The sequence below is a fragment of the Chamaea fasciata genome, unplaced genomic scaffold (assembly GCF_029207755.1).
Source record: "Chamaea fasciata isolate MVZ Bird 193981 ecotype frontalis unplaced genomic scaffold, bChaFas1.0.hap1 SCAF_3, whole genome shotgun sequence".
Lineage (NCBI taxonomy): Eukaryota > Metazoa > Chordata > Aves > Passeriformes > Sylviidae > Chamaea > Chamaea fasciata.
Window position 1 is genome coordinate 93,910,596 of NW_027094088.1, and position 25,762 is coordinate 93,936,357.

Sequence of the window (25,762 nt, forward strand, 5' to 3'; positions counted from 1 at the left end):
CTAGTGATCCTCCAGACCTCTGCTTAAAGGTAGGTTTCTCAAAGAAAAAATCTTGTATCAAATCTTAACCCTTACTGTACAATTAATATTAGGTATCCAAAAGAGTGCATACTATGTGTGCGATCACAGCACTTTTTAAAGCTCATTAAAGAATATTTCTGTTCCATAGAATTTTTGGTTAGCAAAAATTTTATAATGTAAAAGCTCTCATTACAGTGCAGCAAATATGTGGGGTTTTTTGCTCTTCTCTCATGTAGTGCACTTGATAAGGAGTACTGTTGAATCTCCTGCACGCTGCATTACAAAGAAAACTGTCTTTCTGTAAGGCATTTTCTCTCCACTGCTTTCACATGAAATAAGGGCTCTTGTAGCTGAACGTTTCTGACTGTATTAATACTCAAATAAACCTGAAACCCCTCTACTTTATCTGAAGTATAAATCCCTGAAAAGATTCTTGCCTTTCCAATTGTGTTCACTGTAATAAAGGTTAATATTGAACTGAACTTATCGTATTCTAGCATCACATGTTAAGTTCCAAATCTCTGCATGTGATCTATTTTCTTCCTTAATGTTGAAATTAGAGAATAGGCAAAATGATGGCAATATTATTAAAAATATCACAGCAAAAGCATTTTACTTAAAGACAGTTCAAACCTATTGCTTTCATGAGTAGGAAAAAAAACATGGTGCAAAGTGCTCGGGAGAGGGAAGGGACTAGCATCTGTTGAAAATTAACTACTTCAACATTAATTAACACATAATTTTCTACCTGATGAGATGGTGTTGTAGAAAGTATAAATTGAAGGCACAAGAGTAAGAAATGAGTCATCTTTGACTTACCGTATCAAAGACTATTGGTGTATTGCAGTCAGCATCCAAACACAGAGCATGAAGCTTCTCACAAATCAGAAAAAATATACAATCAATGAACAAATCAAATTCATTGTAAAAACAAAGGCCAGAGATTAGAGTATGTATCCAAGGGTCTGGTTAGTCACAGCTTTGACTAGCCTGCTACAGAGCTCTGCAAAACAAGTATACTGCAGCAGTGTGGCAAGCATAGGATTGCAATGCATGTCCCATATATTCAAGCATAATAGAAAACATGGTCTGGAGCTTATTCCATGTGGAAGTGGGGTTTGTTTTATGAAGGCAGAAAAAAGAAAGGTTCTTTTCCCACATAATAGAATTAGAAATGAAGATTTTTCTTGATTATTGTACACAATAATTCCCCAGGATATCAATTACATAAAGCAGATGCCTCTGTCTCCTGTTTCCCAGATAAATGCCTGTAATCTCATTTCACAAATGATCCTATTTAGACAGGAGCCACCTATTGTGATGATATCATTTGCTCTAGTATCCATAAATGGGCAACTTCCTACAAAACGTCATGACTACTGACGACACAAATTTTTATAATATTGAGTGGGCAGGGTGGTTGATGGGGTCCCATCAATCTACAGCAGCTTCTTCTGATGTGATAGCACGAATTCTGCATAATCACCTAAAAGACTGTAAATGAAGAGGAGCATTAAATCTCTCTAGTAAAGCTCATTTAAAAAAAAAATAAAACAACAAAACACCAAACAAAACCCCCACACCTAAAACTGAGAAAAAAACCCTAGCGAGGTAGTAAAGGCAGATAAAACATAATGACAGAGCAATGGCACCTTTTCAAATGCCTTCGGCACTCTCAAGGATACTGGTAGATATGAACAAAATCACTCTCAGTTAAGAAGGGTAGCTGTCAGTTTCTTTTTAACAAATAATAAAAGACTGAATATCCTTTTTCCTTGCAAATTTTAAATATGCACTGACAGGAAAAAGGACCAGTGCTTCAGTGAAACACAAATTAGCCCACTCTTAGTGAATATTTTTTAGAATTAGCAGCTGCTTGTCACAGGAGCTTAGAATATGAACACTGTATCAAATTACCCTTAGACTGTTTGAAATCCAGGCTGCTAGACAGGCTTTCTTCATGCACTAGCTTGCATAGATTTAATTTCTTACATCAGTGTATTCTTAAGAAAAACTATTCCTTTAAATATATGTATTTGGGAAATGTTATGATACAGATAGCTGAAATTAGTCTCCATCTGCCTGCTTTACACATAGAGATATGAGAAGAGTTAAAGGTGATAGAGCATTCACTTGCCTACCCACCCTTTCCCCAAAGGACCCAGTTGTGCCTAGAGGCTAAAGCAAATTGTTTAAGAACTTGTATTTAATATTTTTCCTGGCAGAAGTTGGTAAGAACTTCAGAAGAAGGTCCCCTGATTTAAAAAAAAAAAAAAAAAAAAAAAAAAAAAAAAAAAAAAAATTACCTGAGGGCATTTTTCAACAGGATCTCTACAAATCTTGGTTTACTTACTTCTGCTTTGAACAGACTGAGCTGCATCTAAACAACTTAATACCCAGGAAGAAATGCATTAGGATCCATCCACATTAATGTTTGGCCAGTGCTCACCAGAACACCAGTCAAGCTGGGGTTTCAGTGTGGAAAACTTTAAAGCTTAAAAGCAAAAACCTCAAGAGGACTTTATATACATTTCCACTGATGTAGTTCCAGCAAAACAGAGTCCACTTCTTGAAATCCAGCACCTCCACTATACATTCCCTTTTAATACTTTGCCTTTATTTTATAGTTTCTTTGGACCAGGGACCGACCTGTACTGAATTTCTGTATTACACATAGAGAAGGTCTCAAAGACAAGGCAGCGCAAATTTTAATAATAAAAGCAACTCTTTCAGAGTTGACTCCTACCAGAGTGACTCACTTCAGGTCTAGATAGGTTGAAAGCAAAATCTGAACACAGCATCCATGGCTACAAGACACAGTATGTTGTCAAAGCAAAGAAGTCAATGGGTTTTTTACAGGCACCCTGAAGAGAAAAGCTCCTTCCTCAGAGATTGAAAACATTGGAGAAAACAACTTCAGAGCACTGAGTAGCCATTTAGATACAAGCAGGTTCTATCCTCCTCCCTCCCCCCTTCCCTCCTGTGCTTGTCTTCAAGATAACACTAGCTGATCTCCTAAAATATGCTGTTTAGGAAAAGACAGAAGCATAGCTTTGGCTCTGGATATCATAACCCCTTCATTTCAGTAGTGGGTGAAAATAGAAAAGCATATACTCTGTGTATCCAGATGGCATAAATATTTTCCATGTGTTTCCATGACAAAAGATAAAGATAACACAAGAAACAGTTAGAAAGTAGAAGTGTGTGTGAGTGTAACTGAGATTGATGGTCCAGAAGTTTCTATCTTGGCTAGATAAAAACTGATGAAATGGAAATGAGGAGAAGAAAAAAAGACAGAAAATAGCTAAAAAGAAAATTAATCACTGCTTCATCAAATTCAGTCCTGCCTTGGGAAACACCAAATGTCAGATTTCCTCGTTAATGTACAAAGTCTTTCAAGGCTGTTCCCAGGATGTAGTAGGCAAGTATGTGCTTTCTTAAAACAATATCTTTTTCAGCATCTGAGCCAAAGGATGTCACCACTCTTCCTGAACCTAGTTTTGAGCTTACCAAGAACACAGTGATGAGCTTAGAGCTTGTTCCTATGCAGAGGAGAATGTTAAACACAATCTGTGGTAGTTGCCTCGATGGTTCTGATCTGTGCTTAAATGCTTCTAAACTTTATAAAGCATAATGCTAAAGAGAATGGACCATCATTTCTAACAGTTGCCATTTGTTTAGGGAGATACTGTGGGAAAATACGCCAAGCATATTGCTGTCTCAGGAGCGACCTGAAGGATTATACTGGAAGGATGACTCCAGTGAAAGCAAAGCTGCTGCACTTGGTCATGGGTCCACAATAAGCCACATCTAATACTAAGCAAGTACGGTGGACATCTGATAAAACTGCAGACTACACAACCGAATATTCTACCCCTCTTAAGGTCTTTCCTTTACATGTGGGATCTTTAAAATACCCTGATATCCTAAAAAATAAGTCTAAATGTCCTTAAACCACGTTCGAAATTCCTACTATTCTTCCTTTTGTTTGGCTTGTTCTTTCTACCAGAACAGGAAACTAAATCTCTCCAGACATTACAGATAGCTGATAGATCTGAACATTTCTGGATGAAGAATTAGAAAGGCTGGATCTTCTTTAAAGTGTCTGAGCTTTCCACGAATTAAAGTTGAAATCTAAGTTGTAGAACACCAGTGGATTATTGAAACTCCATTCTGAAACATAGGACACAGAAGGATGTTACCTTCTAAAACACCTACTCATATTTTAGTAGATAGTCTAAAGCAGAGACTAAACAAATTGTTTCAGTTAAATGAGCTTGTCTGCTGGTTTGAGTAACAAGAAACTCCGCCATCTCCAGTAAACATAATTGTAACGTATATTAATTAGTGGGGAAGTACCAAACCAACAAAAAACTGTGCTAAAAGGAATTTGCAATGCTGTCCTTTTAAACTGCAAACAGCTAACAATCAGTACAAATAAAAAGTGAATTCTTACATGCCATCTTTTCTCAGAAATAGAGTAGGAAAACATCTACTGCACATTGTATGATGCTTCCTTTAATTGTATTACTTAGGCCACCCCATGTGCATATCGATTAACAAGGCTCACAGTTACAAAAACAAGGAAAAGCTTTATAAGAACTTGCACTTCCACTTGTTTCTATAGCAAACAAACAGCAAAATTAAGCAAACAAACAGGAAAATAAAGCAAGAGGCTTGGGCAAAGAAATTTTAGTCCACTATCCTTCATGTTTGCAGCCAAGATCAAAGATACTAAGGGCCAGAAGTTTTATCCTCATTCTTACAGGCAGATCTTGTGTGCAAATCTCTTAAACAGCTGAACTGAACTGAAGGGATCCATTGAACAGACATTACTACAACAATCATCACATTTCTGTACCTAAGCAAAGATTCTTCCTTAAATCCCTCTGAGATTCATCACTTTTGCTTTTCAACAGCACTATGGAAAACTCAAAGGGTGCTCAGTCTCATAAGGCCAAATTTAATTTGTTATAATATAGCAATGTTGAAGAATAATGCAGAGTTTTTTAATTACTCGTCAAAACCCTATTTCCTAACAAAAAGCTAGAAATAGCAATTACAGGTATCACAACTAAATTAATTTTTAAGGATGATAATCACAGTAAATTATCATTTAATGCTTAAAACAAACAGAAAAAAGTTCTGTTCAAAATTTCAATTTTATACCACCAGCTCCAATGCTGGTGTCCCAAAGAAAATTTGAATTTCACATTCCATTAGCAATACAGGTGTAAAAAAATATATACCAAGTAAAAAATTACATGTTCTGATAGAAAAAACCCATAATTTTCATTTTCATATGAATATTAAAATAATTGAGAGCAGAAATTTTCTAAAAAATTTGAAGAGGGCTTTACTTTGCTTTTCAAAACCTGGTTAGCACAATTGCTGATTGATAAGGGGCAATCATGGTTTTCATCTTGTGACTCTTCTAAATGAAATAGAATTGTTTGGGAAATAGGAAGAAGGGGATAAAAAGTTTTGCTTGATTACTTTCTGTCTGCGAAAATGCATTTTACTAAGTAATTTCCTTTTCAAATGAACTCCCCACTTCTTTGAAAGGCAGCTGCATTGAAACATTTATGGCCCAAAAGTCTGTACAAAATGCTGTTAAATATAAGCAGGAACTAAATACTCTCTTCTACCATAGGCCTTGATACTGTAGGATGCCCGGTAAATTTTCCAGAGGAAAAATGTTTGGTAGGGATCCATCCTCATAGTCTAAAAATCTAATTCTTGGAGCATTTTAGATCTGGATTCTCTATAAATTACAGCTATTGTGACAAAGCATTGCCTCTGGCATACAGGAGATCTATGGAGAGAGTTTCCTTCATTGAAGATCAAAGCTATAAAATAGTACTAACATTGACCAGCAAAGCTATGTTATGGTCATATCACTGACATGAAAAGGAGAGGACTCTTTAAGGTTAGGATGTCAGAAATTATTCATATTTTGATAGTATCAAAGTGGAAGATGCATCTTTGAGCAGGACAGCTTTGTGAGCAATGATCCCTCACTCATTTGGAGGCAAGACTGCAAAAACATCTGGCTGCCTTTTAATGCAAGTGTTGAAGAGCACCTGTAATAATCAAGAGAAAGACAATCCTGAAAGACCATATACAAAAACTATAGCACTAAGGCCTTCTTCTAAAGACAATGACCTTGCTTTAAAAATTGCCCTTTTTTCTTCTCACCAGCATCTCCACAGAGCTTAAGTTAGAGGCTTTTAATATACCCTTCCTTCCTTCCTTCCTTCCTTCCTTCCTTCCTTCCTTCCTTCCTTCCTTCCTTCCTTCCTTCCTTCCTTCCTTCCTTCCTTCCTTCCTTCCTTCCTTCCTTCCTTCCTTCCTTCCTTCCTTCCTTCCTTCCTTCCTTCCTTCCTTCCTTCCTTCCTTCCTTCCTTCCTTCCTTCCTTCCTTCCTTCCTCTTTCTTTTTTCTCTTTCTCTTTCTTTCTTTCTTTCTTTCTTTCTTTCTTTCTTTCTTTCTTTCTTTCTTTCTTTCTTTTCAGGGCTTCAAGACATTTTTTTGCAGTAGAATTTTTAGAAGGTACTCAAGAACTTGGTCTCTCAAAATGATTATTGTAAATGAAAAAAAAAAAAAAACAGTAACCACCTGGCCTCCCTGTATGTTTAAGCTTAGAGCAGTGTACAAACTTTTTCAACTTTTCACTGTTTCATTTTGACAAACTTTATAAACAGGGCCATTATATTTTACCAATTTTTCTCAAGTAACACTGCCTCAGAAACCACTAATGTAAGAAAGTTTGTGTAGGTTTTCTGACCACTTTTTCTTTAAGCAAAAATAGCAATCAGTAATTTGTGATAAATGACAGGATTTAATTTTTGCTATCTTTTTGTTCTCTGATCTATGTCCTTTGTCAAACACAGTTCCTTCCCTTGCAGTCCTGTGTTCCTTGCCTTTGCTTCCCCTTTTCCTCCTTCCCAATTTTCAAAGTCCAAGTAGACAAAAAAGTGATGTGAAAATAGATTAAATAGTGATCTTTTCCTAACTGGTTTTTGATTTTACACATATCTGATGTCTTTGAAAGACAACCAGTAGACACCATGACAAAACTGAAGATGCTGTTCTAAAAAATCTTTCTAGAAACTATGGAAAAAATAAAACAAAGATGAAGGACTTGAAGATGACCAAAGTATGATCAGGTTAAATCTCATATCAAAGCACCTGTTCTCCTTGACAAACTTGGGAAAGGGGGAGAAAGACATGACAGCAGCTGCAGATAGTTCAAAGGCTTTCAAAGGGTCTGGAGGGCCCAGAGGAGGCAACTCACACAGTGGGGCTCCAAGTTGAAGCACTGTCTCCAAGTCACAGCCATGAGAAAGAGCCTACAAGGTCTCAGTAATATTTCTTAATTATTTTCTAAATATAGCAACACAGTCTACATCCTCTGGTGCATAAATAAAATTCTGCTTCACATATTCTGTGCTCTCTTTGCCAGCATGCAAATACAGCTACTATGTCACCCCAATATTAACTGTGTCTTGTGCTGCAACAACTAAAGTACCAGAGCCTGGACCTTTGCAATTGAAACATGGGTTTGACATCATGTTCAGGTCCTTGTTGTGGCTGATGATAAGCTTTGTTTTGAAGGTGAAACAAAGTCAAATTCTGTAACTTCGCATGTTGTCAAGAGACAAAACAGTTGTCTTCTGATCATATCTCATCAGAGGCAATGGCACTAATCCATTTCCAGGCATCACAGCTCATAAACTCAGAACTATTATGGACTCAATAAAGTCGATCAATACATTAGTTAAGTGAGATGGAATGATTTAGCTCTTAGGGAAAAAAAAAAATACAGGTCTCAGTGTTATTCAATGCTGGGTTTGAGCATCCTGGAAGAATGAATTACAAGAAAACCATTCAGAGAGACACACCCGTCTCGGCACATTCACTTGAATTACAACCAGGAAAACAAAGTCTTTTTGTTTGGTTTAAATAAATTGAGAAGACTTCAAAACAAAGGCTTCTTCTTACAATCTATTCTACAAAAGCTTCTTGAACAGCTTTTTTCTGAGACCCTACTTCATACCAAGTATGTGTAACAGCTCAACAAGAACCTGAATTTGTCCCTTACAAATTTGAAAAGTCAAATTCTAAAGTATCAATGTAAGACTGGCAAGTTTTTCAAAGGTGGAGAAACCTATAGAACTTCCATGATTTTTCCCCACTGACAAATCTGAGCTAGAAAGAAAAACATAGTATAGTGACAATGGGAGGGAATGGGATACTCTGGATGCCCCAATATGCATTAAAAATACATTTTTACACAAATTCTCTTCAATCTTACATGCTAACTTAAAGTAATAAAGGTAAACAGATTCATACATTTACACACATCCAAATAATCAAAAATATATGTTGACTTATCTCAATCTTTATGAGGCTTATTTTAGAAACTAATTGAATATCTTTAATTTTAGAAAGTAAATAAATTTTATTTAATGCTTCCTATTTGAAGAAAAAAAAATTCACACAATAGAATAGAGAAACTGCATCATTTTAGCAAGAAAAAAACCCAAACACTGAATACTTTAATGGAATTATATACAATACTCAGTCTTGCAATATTCAGTACTCAAATATATAATAATTTCATATAATAGGAGTTAGATCTCCTCCCTCCTCTATCAGCCTACATTTTCATTTCAGACAACCTCGTTCACATCACAAAGGAAAGTTCCCAAGCTGACATGTACTAAAAATTCTAATTTTTCAATTTTTTTTATTTTTTTTTTAGTTTGAATAGATCCAGAGGCTTCTAGCATATGCTATGGCAGTGAAAATGTGCATTTAAATTACTGGTTAGCCTGACTACTAAAAATAGTTATTTCAGCCATAGCAAACAACAGAGTAAAGATATTCTTTCTGTAGATTATTTCTATTAAGTTTTATGTTTCTTGCAGAAAGACAATGTGAGCAAGCCTACTCATTAACAGTGGGATGCAGGAAGAAGTAAAATCCTCTAGCAATAGTTCAAGAAAGCATATTACAGTACCTCTGTAAACCTGGTTTTCTTTAAGGGTGACTGAGGGCCAGAAAATGACTTGACAAAGATACACAAATCCCTGATAGATTATTTAACCCTGCCCGTGTGCAAAGGAAAAACATCAGCAATAACATTAATATTCACAGTGGCACCCTTTGATGCTTTCATAATTTAGATTTGACCTCAGTGAGAAACTTGGAAAATGACTTTTGTTCCCATGTTTCCAGTCTTTCATGAAAGGACAATAACACCCCTGCATCAACCCTGCATTATGGTTAACCAGTAAGCACCCACAAATGTTTGATATCCAGGATTTTGCAGTCTAGAACTGAAGCACACTGGAAAAGCTGATACATGTAGAAGTCACTATGGTTACTGCCTACACTTTTTCTGCCTCCAATAAAATCTTTCATTTCCATAAGCATTAAAATTCACCAAATGCACCAAAATTATTCAGACAAAAAAAAAATCTCTGGTTTATAAGCCTTTTAGCTATGTTGCTTTTATCTTTTTCAGTATAGACTCTGAGCTGAGGCATATTATTCTACATCTGAATGTAAGAAAAAGTATTTCAGGAGAAACCTTGTGGCAGAAATGCTTTGTGGACCCCCAGCTTCAGCAGTGTCTGTGGAACAGCTTCTGCTGTTGGCCAGTGCAAAGTTGAAAACCAGAAAACATGGTACAGGATGCCAGAAAAAAGGCACTAGCTGGAGATTTAGCTAGCCAAATTCAGATGATTATTCTTAGTATTATTGTAAATCTTTCCAATAATAAGAAAATTAAAAGTTCATCTTCTGTGGTTAGATACTCTATGTATTGTAATAAGAAATAGCTGTATGCAAAATGAATTTTGTTTTATGTTTTTTTGGTTTGGTTTTTTTTTCCTTTTGCTTTGCTTTATCTTACAGCAATCAGCATGATTCTTTCTTTCAATATTCTTATATAAATGTCAAACTGGCTAGATTCTGTAATATTTCCTGATCTCACGGTCACTCAGTATACCAAGCTCTCCAAAATTGTATCCAGTGGTTGTGTCCTCAACAGTCATTTAAAACATTTCTTAGTTTTATCCTTTTACTTCAGTTGTCTTTCTACTTAAGTTTCTTCCAGTACGCTGAATGATTTTGTTCCCTGGTATTGCCTGTTATTTTGAAAACCTGCCTGAACCACTATTGTCAGTTCTCCCACATACAAGTAGCCTATTTTTTTCTTTTCACCTCAATTACCTCCTTATAGCTAGTTGCTTTTAGTGAGACATATTTGACAGATCAATATATTCTTTATCAGTTCAGTAACTTCCCTTTATTTTTCCTATATGTGATTTTGTTGACATTCCCTTTAGGTGAAAGTTCTTAATATTAATTTTCAATACAGTCAAGTGAGGTCCTTTCAACAACAACCCTTTTTCCCTTTTTCAGAAAGAGCAGGTTGCTCACTGCATACAGGACATACAGGTAAAATACTTGGCACCTTCATCAGGACTTACTGTGAACTGAGCTGTGGTTTGTAGAGAAGCAGTGCCATCAGAGGCTTATTCCTCTTGCTGAAGTAGGATGCAGAGTCCCCTTAACACCCAAACCTCCCAGCTCTTCCAGCCCCAAGGCGTAGTCAAACAACACTCCCAATATTCACAGATGGAACTTTCCCCAAATCATAAATACTTTCTTAAAACATAGATATGCAAATTGCCCTTGACACTTCAGATCGTATGTCCGACCTGCGAGAACTCAGAATACTACCTATCACAACATTTGTCTCTTAAGCCAGACTGGAAAATAGAGCTTTTCCCTGTAATCCCTCACTTCCATAATAACAAACTCTTTCTAATGTATTAAATGTCACACAGAACAACAAATCAGTAGTGGTCACTTTTTCATATATCATTTCCATCTATGACACCTAGATACATTAGAGAAGGGGAAAGTACTTCCTGGAAGTTCAAAGAATTCAGTGGTTGGCTTAAAATAGTCAACAATTTCTATATAAGTCATAGAAAGTATTAAACAGTTCTCTGCTTAAAATTTTTCAATGTAAATGAGAATGTGATGAAGGTTTTACTTCTGATGAAGTCTTAGTAAATGCACATGCATCCAGATTTTGACAAAAACACAAGCAGTTTAGCGGGAGCTTCTAAAACTTGTGGAAGGAGAGTACACCAAAAAGCTGGTATTTATTGGTAGAGTGCTACTCTGACATTTAAGCTGTTTTCTGTTATGCTTGCTTACTTACTTGTGCTCCTATCTTATTTCCTGGGAGAAATGTCAAAAAAATAAAGTGACCTCTGTATACTAACTATTAACTATGTCATATCATGCTGCTTAAAATATGTCACAATTTGACTGTCACCGAAACACATTTTGTTCTGTTTGGGAACACTTTTACCCAGAACAATGAAAATTCACAGCCCCAGCTTCTTGGTAACCAAGAAGTCAGCTCTAAACATGGCTTTATATAGGGGTTCAGCTGCAGCATTACAAGTTATAGCAGAGTATCTTAACCCACAGACAAGATAATTTATAAAAGGGTAGTATTTAAAACAAGCACGGATCTTCCTCAGATTAAATTAAGCCAACCTGGGGATCAAATGACCTGTAAAGATACAAATTATTGTTTAGAAATCATTCCAAGCTGCAAACATATAGGAGACATGCTCTGACTTTACCTAAAGCACAGACAAACAGAGTACAGATTCACAATCACAGCGACTGAGTACACAGTATAATGAAAACACAGCTTTAAAAAAGTTACTATCTTACAGAACACAGCTGGCTGATGGATTTAAGGAGAAAATGAAGATGCTGAGGAGCAAGCGACTTCAGTAGGCCTGGAAGATGCCAAGACACAGAGTGAGCTGCAAGGGGTGAACAAGAAGAGGGACCAGAGAAAGCCTGCAAGAAAATAGCTAGGGATGAGAGCAGGGGTAGAAGTCTGCTGTAAATAGGGAGACCTGCTTGGCTGCAGGGCTCTGCCCGAGCAGCCTTCCAGGAGCAGAACGGCACCTTTGAGACTCTGCTTTAACCAGTTCCGCTGTAACGCAAGTGGACGGCTCCATCTAGAGGCAAATATGCCCCGAGCTGAGGAAATGGCATCATTGCGACTGAAAAACCTCTTTCTCCTCCAGTCAGAACCTACTCAAAGTAGCCCTCTGAGCAGCTGTCCTCTTGGGAGGGATGTCCAGCAGGAGGGGGCAAGCTCCATGCACCTCACCTTCTGCAAAAGCTGAGCAATTGAAAATAACCCAAGCTTTCCCTGAAATCCACCTCAGTTTGAATGGTCTCCCACACTAAGTCTTGCCAGACTGATTCTGCGGCATCCATAAAATGACATAGATTGAAGGCTTACTCTCATTCTGATGGCAAGAATGGGTTCCACAGGCAAAGGGTTCCTGCACTCCTTTACTACTTGTGTCTCAGAGTATTTTCCACAGATATCTTGATAAGTACAACTATATTCAGTATCAAATAGAGCACGTGTAGTTAATATGAAGTTAAAGAAATGTTTCAAAAAATAATGAGATTATCAAAAAGAATGTTTATAATCCTTCGTGTTGCAAAGGCCTTCTCTCTTGAACAAAGATAAAGCTATTCTTTTCTGTCCATCAATAAACAAATACCTCCAACCACATATTAATACTGATAAAGAGTCCAAGAGCACCAAATCACAAACTTTAAAAATTATGAACAAGCCTAACTTCATCCTCTCTATTGCTGGGGTCTGGACTCTGTGCCAAACTATTCTCATGGAAGAGTTTCCCTTCTGCATTGATCAAGAAAAAAGAAAAGTCTGTGAGTGGATGTCTCTGAAAGCCCTTTTCTCCCAGTCACAGGTTAAAGCATGTATTGCAATGTAATTTTACAAGCTTAACACCACTGTAGCTTACTGTACACCTGAAAGAGCTTTTTCAAATGGGCAGCAACCAGTTATATGAATATAATTCTTCCTGTTCACTGTTTTCAGGCTTGTGGGGTATGTATCACCAAATAAGCACTTTTTATAAGTCAGAATGTTTAGATTCAGACAAGATGTGTATCTGAGCAACAGCACAGCAAGGAGCAACTGTTGTCTATGCATTACATTTTCTCAGATTACTCATTTATTATACAATAGTGTCCTAAATTTCACCCATCACTTTCTTCTGGTGTTTGTTAGTGAGGAGGAAAATTTGGATTCAAACTAGCTTACCTTTTCCATAATGATGTATTCTGCAAGTTAGGTATAAGTAGCTAAGATTAAAACTGGTGGGCTAATTATTGTGAGCAAGACACACTGGGAAGTGAGGGAAAGGGAAAAAATAATGCTCCTTTTCCTATAAAAATTAATTGCACCAATGTCTGCTTGTTTCTTAACCTATTCTTTTTCTGCGTTTTACTCATTTTAGATGTATTTTTGCAATAAGAGTACAAATCTACATGAACAAATGCATAGGCAATATATTTTGCAGTTCTAGGTTAGGTTTTGGGTTTCTTTTAAGGGCATATATTTAATGAAGCACTGTTTATTTTACAGGATTCATTGCCGAAAACAAAACTAGCAAACTACACAGTCATTTCTTCCCTGACTTCTTCCTACTTTAGGAATTCAGATCCAGTTTGCTGTTACTCAAAACGAAATTACTTGCAGCTATGACTCATATCTTTGTGGTAGCAAAGAATATAGGATGTATGTCTATTTATGTAGCACATGCATAATAGCATATTGGAAGTTTTTTAAGGTCTCTTCTAAGAGAAGTACAAGAGCATGGATGAAGAAAAAGCTCACTGGAGTCAAAGGAGGACCTCAGTGGACCCTCACATGTATTTGCAAATACATACATGTACAATGGCACTGAATATCTACTAACACCTATGGGAAGAGTTGAATATCAATCAAATTAAAACATCAGAACTAACCGCCAAGAGGCTCTAGTGATTAGCAATCATTTATGCTCAAAGACATTCCCACCTTGCAAGCTCAGCTTCATCCCTTGGCTTCAGATCCAGAACAGACCAGTCCTCAAGCAAGTCCTGCCTCTTTGCAGTGTTTGGCTTTGCTGTGTCCAGCACTGATTTAAATCAATGTCTCAAAGACATTGGTGGCCAAAGAAACTGCACAATTAGTGTGCCTGTGAAACATATGCCACAGTCCCCAGCTGCACCTGGGTGGTCCAAAACTGAAGAAAAACACTTTCATTACTGCAATAAGTTTTGGAGGCAGAAAATATGAATTAATCTAAATGGGTAAAAAAGATGAACAGCTTAGGTCAAGATACAGTGCTCAGAAAGGTGAATAAAATATGTAGGGGAAAGTAGCATGCTGAGAAAGATGGTGAAGAGGGCGTGTTATAGTAAATGTTAAAGACATGGATAGGGCAGAGAAAGTTTACAAAAATTTGACATAGCCCTCTCTGTGTTGGGAACACACATGACACAAAAATCCTATCATTTTTTTTATTTGGAATGGCTTAGCCCTCTCTTGCTCTACCTGAAAATGGTAAAATATATGAACAGTTACTTCCGGTGACTGAGCTACACAAGTATCCATGAGTGTGATGCCAAAACTTCAAATGTCGAAATAGGAACAAGACTGAGACTATTTCAGTCATTGTAGATCAATGTTCCTGGTCTAAATTAGTCAGCTGCCTGTTATGCAAGATCATCCTCCCTGCTAGTCATTCTCACAGGGTATTTACAGAACACTGTATGGGAATGGTGAGAATCTGAGTGAAGGTACTACCAGGAGGAGGCTACTTAAAAAAAGAATATACTGCATACATTTTCAGGCAGACATTTAAGCAGACATTTCTATAAAGCATTTGCTTTTCCCCTTTGCATTATATATGCGTACATACATACATATATACACACATACATACATGTATGCACACACACACCAAGTTTTCAAGTGATTTCAGGTAATGTGGGAAGGAAGGCATATATAAATGTGTTTTGAAAAATCTTTCTGGAGCATGATATACTTCTGCTACTTCTGGGTAGCACAGGCTTATTTCAAAATAGTTTTCAAAATGCACCTTTTGGAGAAAAGTATTTCACAAATCAAAGTGATTCTCTCAAAGCTTATTTTACCATGATAGCATTTACTAGAGTAGGAGGAAGAGGAAAAATTTGTTTTATATCACTGTAGTGGATTCAAACCTTCCCTTTTCCGGATGTTGGATTCAGTGTTCTGAGCTAGATGTAAAACATCCTGTTAAAAAAATCACAACCAAATGCACATAAAATATTTCAGCAGAATGATCTGCTGCTCTTCTTCCTTTCTATCTTACATGCTCATTTCCTTACCCTCACTGGTTGGGGTTGCAAAATAGTTGTATCTGTGTGAGATAATTTCTGCCTGCTTAACTAATGCTAGAAGGCTCCTTTTTGGAAAAATACAGAACAAGTGAAGTGATCATAAGGTGGACTAGCTCAGAAAAATCTCATTGAATACCCTCTTGCTGTTCGCATCATATAGCAGGACTGCTCTGTGTGCAGTGTTATCTCAATTACTATTCTATGAATACAGTCATAAAGAAGGCAGGGGTGAAAAAGTCAAGTAATGTTCCAATTTTTAACTATTACTTTTACTGTATGTTTTCATTTTTTTTAATAAGGGATATAGTACGTGAATTAAAAGAAGCCTGATTCATTTTGTTAACACAGAAAACATGATCTGCACTGATTCAGGGTCCATCTTATGTGCTAAAGCTGGAGATAAAGACCCGAAATTGTTGAACCAAGCCAAGAGTTAGGCTACTTATTTTTTGATAAACAGCATTTTTTCAATAGCACTTGACCAAAAATGCAGGAGCTTCAGCAAAGCCCGCCAAACTCCAAATGGACTGTCTGATGATTTGGCACAACTTGAGATAATGCTGAAAGCAAGTACAGCCAAATTAGTACTTGCATTCAGTTAAAATGAAATGGACTATAATATAAATAGATCAAAATTGGGCCCAGATCCTGCAATTCACTATGCAGGCAGACTGTCAAGTGCAGAATCAGCACTTTGTTGAGCAGAAATCTAATGAGAAAAAGCTCTAAAATGCCAGAAAGAATTATTAGAAGAAAAACTACTTAAATCCTCCACATAACTAGAAATATTTGCTAAATAGCACAGATACTAATAAATGAGTTAGGAGCACTTACTTCAAACCTGTAAATGATTCTTTAAATGTAGTAAAAATAATTTCATGCAACAATGTGTCAAGCCAGTTTGGGAAAAGCGATAAAAAACCCCTGATGACTGTGTTTATCCACAGCAGAGCAAGTGTATAATCAGTACTAACCAGCTCAAGAAGCAATGCACTACCTGAGCGCAACACAAGTGACAGATTTTGGAAGAAGATTAGAGATGAGCGAGAAGAAGCAAAAGGTTAAACATACAAATCCCACTAAGAAAAGAGTCTTTAAATGCTGGGCTTTTTTGAGAATTGCAGCCTACAGTGCAGTTCCTCTGCTTCATGTTTGCTCTGAATTAAAAATAAATAAATAAATAAAGCAGTTTAGTATTCTTAAAAAAAAAACAGTTTTAACGAGAATCTTATTCATATTAACACAATAGATTGCATCATGTTATATAAATTATACCTTATACTGTGACACATGGATCTGCTAGGAAAGTCAGAATTTCGATAGACAGAAATGCTGTGAAAAATCTGCAAACCTGAACACCGAGGAGAAAAATGAAACAAAGGAAACAGAACATATTTCTAGACAGTGCATGGATAAAAATAAGTACAAATAATAAAGGAACAACAACAACAACAACAGAAAGCCTTACCATGATGTTTGCACAACTGTGTGTCTGTAGCCCATGCTATAAATGTGGATACCTTCTATTTCCATCATCTCAGCCCCTCTAGTGGTCAGTACCTGAAGATCTTTCCTTCAGGAGGGGCACAGTCTATCCACATGTACCATTTGCTGTTGCTCCAGTATCTTGAAAGATATTTTTTCCTTAATCATGTAATTTTTTCTGGAGATAAAACTTGTCACTTTTTATTAGCATTTTTGTCAGTGCTGCTGCTACATGCATACATTTAATTGCTAAGCAACAAAGAGTAAGCTCTGCACAGCACATTCGATCACTGCATTCCCTGTGCCGTGCACTGTTACTAATGCACTTATATAATAAGAATTAAAAAAAAAAAAAAAAAAAAAAAAAGACGTAAAAATATTTATTTCTGTTTCCATAGCATCTAGAAGCCACAATCTGAAATCAGGCTCCATCATGCTAGCCACCAGGAAGAGAGCTAACAACTGGAGGAAGATGAGGGTAAGTGGACCAACAAAAAGTGCACTAAACTTAAAAGCAGAGGTGAGATTCAGTGTTTCCATAGATGAATAGCCTATGTCTAAAGCTCAAAGGTGACTACCCACCTACAATTAGTCATGATTCTCAGACATTAGGGAACTATTGCTGTGGCAAAAATACTTGAAGGTTTTGCAAGTGTGGTGGCCTCAAGGTGGAAAGAATTACCAGTTTTCAAAAGTTTATCAGTTTGGAAGAGATGTATCTGGATGGTTGCAATAAATACTCTCTCTTCCTTTTTCTCTTTAAGTTGTAGATAAAAACAGGGCAGTCAATACTTTCTCACCAGATTTTACACATCACTGTCTGCTCTTCATATCGAAATGCACATTTGCCCCCATCACTGAAAGCTGCTGTCTCCAAAATCTGAGTTTGGCATTAACAAGGATGACTTGAGTCTATCACACAAGGGACTACAACTCCATCTTTCCTTTGCTGAAGTGCATCAATATTTAGCAAAGAGTTATCTTTACACCTGAGATGTACAAGGACAGTGGTCCCTCTTTTCTCTTGGTGTGATTACTAGCACCACATTGCAGTCAGCACCACATTTTTTGGTGCCATGTCTGCAATGTTCAGGAAAGAAGAGCTGCTTGGAAAACTAAGCCATGACCGTGCAACTGTAAAAACTTGCACAATCACACACAATCACTTTTATTTCTGCAGTTAGATTCAGGAGTTGGGCCTGACTCTGTCTGCATGTCTTTGGTATTTCCCATGCAGCCGAAACAAAGCAAAGAACTGCATGGGGAGACCTCCCAAACTTTAGTTCAGGATACTATATACAAGGAATTGTAGAAGGTATCCCTTAAGACAGGCTTCTAGACTATTAGCCCCAAGGATCAGGAAGAGTGCTAGAAAAAGTGATAGTTGCTTTTGAATTATGAAAAGTTATGTGCACAGTCCTGCCCAATAGCATTAGTATTTCCTCTAGGTTCCAATATTATTGCAAAGAAACTGGAACTCCCCAATAGCTAATGTGTCCTGTCTCTTTTGGTGGGACTGAAACAAGGACTACATTCTTGTTGAACTTGTTGAAACAAGTTGTGTTCTGGACATAATGTCCTTTATACTCCTATGGGAAGACCAAGCAGAATTGTTCTGAATGAACCACAGCAGGAGACCACAAAGAACATTATCAAATTCCTAAACTAATTAAGTATATCTGTACTTAATCATACAAAGTGCTTCTGCATTAAGCTACTCAACACATTAATTACTTAACCCCTGAAATATCATTGTGAATACCTGCTTTTTATTGCTATTTCATAGGAGGACAGATGGATGGATGCTTGGAGAGGCTATATATTTCCAAGAACTACAGAGTCAAATCCTTTCACACACAGACCTTGCTAGAAAGCCTAGGTAAGAACAGCTCTGACGACTCCTGCTCCAGCAGAGAATTTTTAGTTCAGAATCATGGAATATTCTGATTTGGAAGGGACCCACAAGGATCATCATGTCCAGCTTTCAAGTGAATGGCCCACAGAGGCCCACAACCCTTGGTGTTATTAGCACCACACTCTGACTAGCTGAGCTAATCCCAGTTCAAATCCTGTAGTGTCCTGAACCAGAATGGATGCCAGGGAACCAGTTGCCAATTGGGAGACCCTGTTCTTGCCTCCTGGGTCACTTTGGGAGATAAATATAGAACAAAATTACAGACTTTCTAGCTACCAGAAAGAGGTCAGTGATTTTCTTATGACCCAGAGTCCAACAGTTCCTCAGACTAAAGATTTAACAGAAGGTAGCACAGAAAAGAAGTCTCACATCACTTGGCTTCTAAGATAGAAATTTAAAAAACCCATAAAATGAGGTAAATTAATGGCATATTACATAATACTTGTGTGCTGATAACAGTAAGAATTTAATCTTTTTCTTACCATATAAATTCCTAGCATTCAAAAACTACTACACGAATTGGTGTTCTTCTACATTTCTTAACACATAGCTCATTTCTGGATCTTCACATTGAACATTAATAGTTTCCTCTGCTTAGCTCAGGACACCAGGATGACTTTGTTTGATGGGATTTTCCCTAAACATCAGTCTGAACATCAAATGCATCTGGGCCTAGCGTAAACTTCTGGAATTCATTGACACGAACTCATAAAAATTTTCTGGGTTCAGCTCTTAGTGACGACTCCAGTGTGACTGTAAAGCATTAGGTACACAACACAGTCTCTGAACCTGAGCTGCAGTGACAATGGGTGCAATGCAGCCAACAGGAAGGGAAAAGGAAGGCTATGTATGACCTCCTTAATGGTCACAGACTTTACAGCACAGGGTTCTAATAAATGCTTTGTTATTCCTCCATTTTTATAATTGCCCTTTAATGCCTCCAAAGAAGAATTACAGTTATAATCTGTTTGTCTTCAAGAAGGAAAGGATACAGCTTATGTGCATGTAAGGACACAGGACCTTAGTAACAAGACTATGTTTAACAACTCCTTTAATTTTTGGCCAGCCCTGCACTGGTTACACAGTAGGACTAAGTGATCATTGTAGGTCCCTTCCAATTGAAATAATTTATTCTTCTGTTCCATTCCATTCCACTCCACAGTATTGGGCACACCATCCACAGACCCCAGGGCAGACAGGGTTGTGCCCAGTCTAGCTGAGGGCTAGACATCACAGCAGCTGTGGACTAATGGCATTTGAAAAGGGATTTTTTTTCCCTAAAGAGCCCCATTAAAGAGCATGTCTACTTACAAAAAAAATGGAAGGGATAGTAAGCCTGCACTTTGCAGACTCTTAGCATTCTTTTATCAAAAAAGCACTCACAGCAGCAGTAGCCTTTGTTCACACTTCCTAAAACATGAGGCTCAGTGGGGTCACCCTTCAATGAGGTGGCAAGACAAGAATTACTGGACTCAGAAAACAAATTTTCCTGAAAATAATAAACCTGGATAGACTTCTCTCTATTAGAAAGGCATTTTTCACAGACTGGATCCATCTTGCATAGACCACCAGAAACAGGATAATCTTCAGCCAGCACTAAGCTAAATATATATGTATTCCTAACTCAAAACATCTTTAAAGATGTGTCACAGAAGACTGAGTCCAAGCCAAAATAGAACTGTGGATTAAAACGACATTTTCAAAAGGTGTGTTTGTAAAAGGTTTCTCAGTTCAGGAAACAAAGCTTGCATTTTGGTTGGTTTTTTTTTTTCTTTACAGAGAGATTATTCAAAGGAAGACAAAACTAAACATTCACTGACAATATAAGGAGCACCCAATGGGGTCCTTCCTCAGTTGCAGTGCTTTAGACTTATTTAACATTAACAGTTTCCAAGTTTTTTCTGAGCTAATATTTTCACTTCTTCCATAACCACCATTTTTGTGAGGTTTGTCTTTAACCCAATCTGCTAATGTGTTACTAGTGTGCCCACCACTATAGGGAGAGAATTTTATCCAGAAGCCAACTAAGGAGAGGAATAGCAGCTGTGAGCTTTATTGTTGCAATATTAATAATTTAAACCTTCTATAAAACAGTTTGTTAGGGATGGGCATGAGGGAGCAAAACATGATAGGGCTTTCTGTAATTTACTACCTCAGTGTGATGAACAGCAGAGCACAGCTTCAAGCACTTGTCTCCAAATCAATGCTTCCTTGCTTGTAAGGCAGAGGCAGGGAATGTTTTATTCACAACGTTTCAGAAATGGCTAAATGTAGCTCAAATGACAAAACTTTTAGAGTATGTACTTTACTTAAGCTTTGAACCTGATAGAATCTGTTAAGATTTACACATCTGAGAAAAAGGGATCTTCAGTTTTTAAAGTAGTGAGGTATGCTCAATCTCTACTGTATTCTAAATTTTGTTGTCATTATAGCAACTGAAGAATCCTTCTCAGTTTCAAACATTTCCATCAGTTGAGAGTGGGGGGGAAGTGGGGGACATCCCACAAAATCCACATCAATAATATGGGGGTGAGTGGACACCAGTAAAATTCTAGGAATTATTCAAATCTTATACTAATGCATCTCTGCATGGAGGCAACAAATATTTGATATAATTTAATCATTATATAGAAAGAGCTTTTTGACATGGGAGAGCTTTTTGTCAGTGGAAAAGGCCTTTGCTGATTTCATTTGTTTATGGTAACAAGAACAAAATACCAAACCAGAAACCAGTCGTTTTTATTAGTATAGCTGTATTTGCACATCCAGGACCAAAATGAAAGGCTCTCATCTACATTTCCCAGAGGAAAAAGGACAGGAGTATGTGTTTAAGACTGTTTTGAAAGTAGAACTCTATTCTCTTTAGCTGTTGCCATCTACCAGCTCTCAAGTTCATGCCAGACATTTGACAAGTTTGCTTATGTCTTTGTTGAGTCCAAATCAGTTCTGCAGGGGATAAAAGACAGGAGACCCATTGGAGAAAAAGTAATAATTTAGACTTTCAGATACTGAAAACCAGACTAGTTTTCTTTGGAAAGAATACTCTTAGGCTGAAGAAAGCCATCACTCATTTTCTAAAATAATGAAGGCATGGAATGAAGTGTACTTTGATTTCCTGATTATTATAAAATAAATAGTTTTTTACTGTATGCAATGTGAATAAGAAAACAGTGATGTTCTACTGGCATGCAAAGAAAGTGTATCTGAAATGACGTTGTATTATGTACAACAGAAAATTAAGTATAGCAGGATTATGCAATATGCAGCCCCTCACCAACACTGGTAAACATCAAATATTTTCATAAGTGGAACAATAGCATCCGTTATGTCATCCCAGAATACATAAGCTTCATAATTAACATTATCAGAAGAGGAAAAGCCTGTTCTGTAAAAGCAGAGCAGTTAAGTGATGCTCATAATCCCTACCATGCAGTCCATTAACCTCAGAAGTTTAAAGTAGCTTTGTAGTCATCCATGGCATTTCAGGTTTCTCACAGCTTCAAATCTGTGGGCAGCTTCACAAGGTTTTTGTAAAGTTTCTCATGACTAGGACATCTGTAAAATTCCCTCCAGACCTTTCTTCAATTCATCCATGTTAAGCAGTCAGTAATTGACATATCTGAATAAGGATAAAGGTACATCACTAAAAACATGCTCTACTGAATGCAATGTCTTTTTAAAAGACTTATTGGTAAGTTAATGTGCTATAAGATACTGAAAACATTCTGTTGCTTAATCTTACCTTTTTTTTTCTCATTTCAACGTGAATTTTAAACGAACAGCGTTCCCAGATGAGACTTATAGTAAGGAGTCAAAATAATCTGATATCAATCTTCTGCCTTTTATGAACTAATCCATCATTCAACATTGGTGTCCTCACCATTTACGTGAAATAAATTATTTATTTTAGAGTCAGATGAAAAATTGCAACACTGCCTAACACGTTGCTTAGAGACAACTGACAAATTTTCTTCCTGGATGTGTACTTGAGAAATAAAAAAGGTAGAACTGGGATGCTAAATTTTGGTATAGTGTATTTTTGTTAATTCCTTTAGTCCACAGAGGGAAGAAATTGGTGAACTTTTGTTAATTCTGATCTCATGAAACTGGCCTTCTTTTCCTAGAAGGAATTAATTCAGGATTCAACTGCAATAATAATAACACTATGAAGTTACTTCTCACAAATGTACTTGTAGTCCTGACTCCTTGACAAAAATACTTTTGTACTTCCGATATAGATATACGAGATGGGCCTAGCTGAAGGAACATATGAGGATTATGTTAGACAAATTCAAACATCTCCATGCAGACAAGAGGATGTTATCTCTTCCTCTTTGGCTGGCAGCACTAAATAATGTAAGATAGTATGAAAAAGATATTTAGATACTCAGACTATGCTAATATCTAAAACAGAGATACAAAATATACTGGACATTATATTTCAGGTCATCTTTTGGATTATTTTAGTACTAGAGGAGAAGAAGCAATATATGCACCCTCTCAGAAGTCAAATCCTACCTATCTAACTTGCAATTCACCTTGTATGATGAAAAATCTAGATGTAGAGCTTCCAAATGGCACGTGGGTGGACAACTTTAGATGCTCAGGATTATTCATAAAAAGACCAGTGTCTGAGCTACTAATCTGTGGTTTGGAATCTAAGGCTTCAAATTACAGAATTTTTAAGGACTATATGTGTTTGCAGTCTTATGAGCAGGGAGGGAAAAAATCAACCAGATTTGTGTTCTGAACACTAGGGAAAGATAGTTGCTTTAAATCTTGTGTTGCACTGCACAACTAAATTTGCTAAACTCAAACAAAATTTTCAGTGTCTCATTGGCATCAGGGTAGCTCTGATTTCCCAACTCCTGGTGACCACAGGCAGGGATCATACTGAATGGCTTAATGTGCTTCAAATACTGCCATGCCAAACCCTTCTACACCAGCATGAAACTCCTTTTGGCCTCACAGATCAATAGTTTGAGCCCACATTTTGGCAGAGCAGAATGGAGAGTCTCCAGGGATTTCTGGAAAAGGCCCCTCTGGAAGCTGCTGAGGCTGCTGTATCCCCGGCAGTGCGGCAGAGCCCGTGGAGCCCCCAGAAGGCCAGGAGAAGGCTGCAGCACCCCCTCCGCTTCCTGCAGCTCCCACAGGCGCCTCAGCTCCGCTCCACAGCCCACGGGGATGCTCTGAGTCACAGCTCACAACGTAAAAGCTCCATCTGCAAGAGGGTTCCTTCTCTGCAAGCAATGAGAGATGACACACTGACTAGGGGAAAAAAAAGGCAGAATGTGGCACTCATCTGAAGAATGATGCTGTACCAGTGTCCCACATCCTCAGTGAGCTCCAGGGTTGATTCAAACTTGTTCAAATGGGGGGTGGAAATTCGTTATTTGCTTGACATGCAAGAGAAAACACTTCAAATTAAAGACGAAAAATGTACATAAAAACTTTTTTTTTTTATGCTTACCAGAGCTGTCTATGAGTCACATTTTTTCCCCAAAGAGTATTGTAAACTAACTAAACACTAAGTACATGTTTAGTAAAACAGAATATCTAAATCTGTTAGACACACTTTATGAAGGTCATGTTCTGTAATATCACACTGATCACCACCTGATTAAATTGCCTACTACTCCAAATTTAATGAGAGACTGAAAAGTCTCAATGGTAATTGGGATAGATGGTCCTTTAAAGAGAGAAAGTGAGTGGGTAGTTAGCTGAAGCACAGAAGAATGCTTATTAATGTGGAGGTGTAAGAAGTCCACCCTGAGAAAAACAATTAAAGACTTTTTTTTGGAAAACATTGAATTTTTATTTGTGTTGCTTCACTGAAGTCCTGGACACATTCTCTAACACATGGTAGAAAAAATGAATCAAAAAATCCAACAACCAATAATCCAGCAGTCTGTCTTCTGCCTTCAATTGCATACTGTTTGGTAAATTTAATGATTTCAAATTTTTCAGTACAAAATTTGTTGTTATTTTCAGGCACTCTCTAAGTGATTTTTGTCTTGCTCTGTTTTTCTTAGAAGTTTTTTACTCCAAACAAAGCCGTTGTCAGGAAATCCAAGTTCACAAAAATATATGAAGACAAAGACAATAGCAACTATCTGACTAAAAATTACAGAAATACTACATTAAGAAAAAAAGGAATCATTTAATCCTAATGAATATAAACTCCGTTAAAGACACTAAATATTTTATATGCTCTTGTAGAAAGATTATCAAAATGTTTTACTGGGGGTTTGAAATGGCAATAAAGTTAACTGCTATTAAATACATCACTCAGATGTTCATCAGGAACACAGAGATAAAGGGGCAGTTCTAATAAAAATGACTCTATTTTTAAGATCATAATCAGATTTTTTCTGCCTAAAAGACAGGATCAATTTCAAACAAGTATTATTTAAAGGAAATCACATGAACTACATTATATAAAAGATAAAGCAAGGCAATTGCAACAGATATTCTGGATTCATAATCAACAGAATTACTGATATTTTTATGTCTTTAAGCCTGCAATTCTACTCATATTTTACTCTGACTGCAAAATGCATATCAAAATTGCAGGCTGATTATTTTGAAGTTAAAATGTGCCATGAAAGCAATACTTAAGTTTATATTAGAAAAGAAAAAAAAAAAAAAAAAAAAAAAAAAAAAGGAAGGACGTAAGACCTTGTTTTAAAAATATCATTTAAAACTACTAATTCAGTGGTTCTGAATTAAATGGAAAAATAGCATAAGAAAAATGTTTTAACTCTGTTTTAGTTCTGTGAAATTACTAGTCCAGCTGTCAGGAGCTATGACAAGTCTGGGATCCTCAGGTCTCAGACAGGAGGATTGCACAAGTGCTCCAGCATAAAAGCTCTTTCAGAAGCCATATTTGATGTTCCTTGTTTGTTCTGTGCCAGGAACATGTCAAAATACAGATGAATTGTGGTTCAAGATTGGGGTTAAAATCTGTCCTCAAACATAAGACTGCAGTTTGTTGCTCAGTTGAAAGATTGACTTGTTTTCTAGTTCTCAATTTTCT

General features: G+C 36.9%; 1 protein-coding gene across 10 annotated transcripts in view; it reads right to left on the reverse strand.

Moving 5' to 3' along the window:
• Positions 1–25,762, reverse strand: part of DLGAP2 (DLG associated protein 2) — a 378,906-nt gene that overhangs the window by 323,483 nt on the left and 29,661 nt on the right. For 5 of the 10 annotated variants that reach the window (XM_066179827.1, XM_066179823.1, XM_066179821.1 and 2 more), the window contains exon 1: positions 16,795–17,069. The exons of 2 other annotated variants lie outside the window; for them this stretch is intronic. Coding sequence is in view for 4 of the 8 variants with exons in the window: in XM_066179823.1 (XP_066035920.1) it covers positions 16,795–16,797 (3 nt within the window). In the remaining 4 variants the exon portion in view is untranslated. Of the gene's footprint in view, positions 1–16,794; positions 17,070–25,762 lie in introns of those variants that run through there. 3 more of the 10 variants (XM_066179825.1, XM_066179824.1, XM_066179826.1) reach the window with 2 other exon arrangements.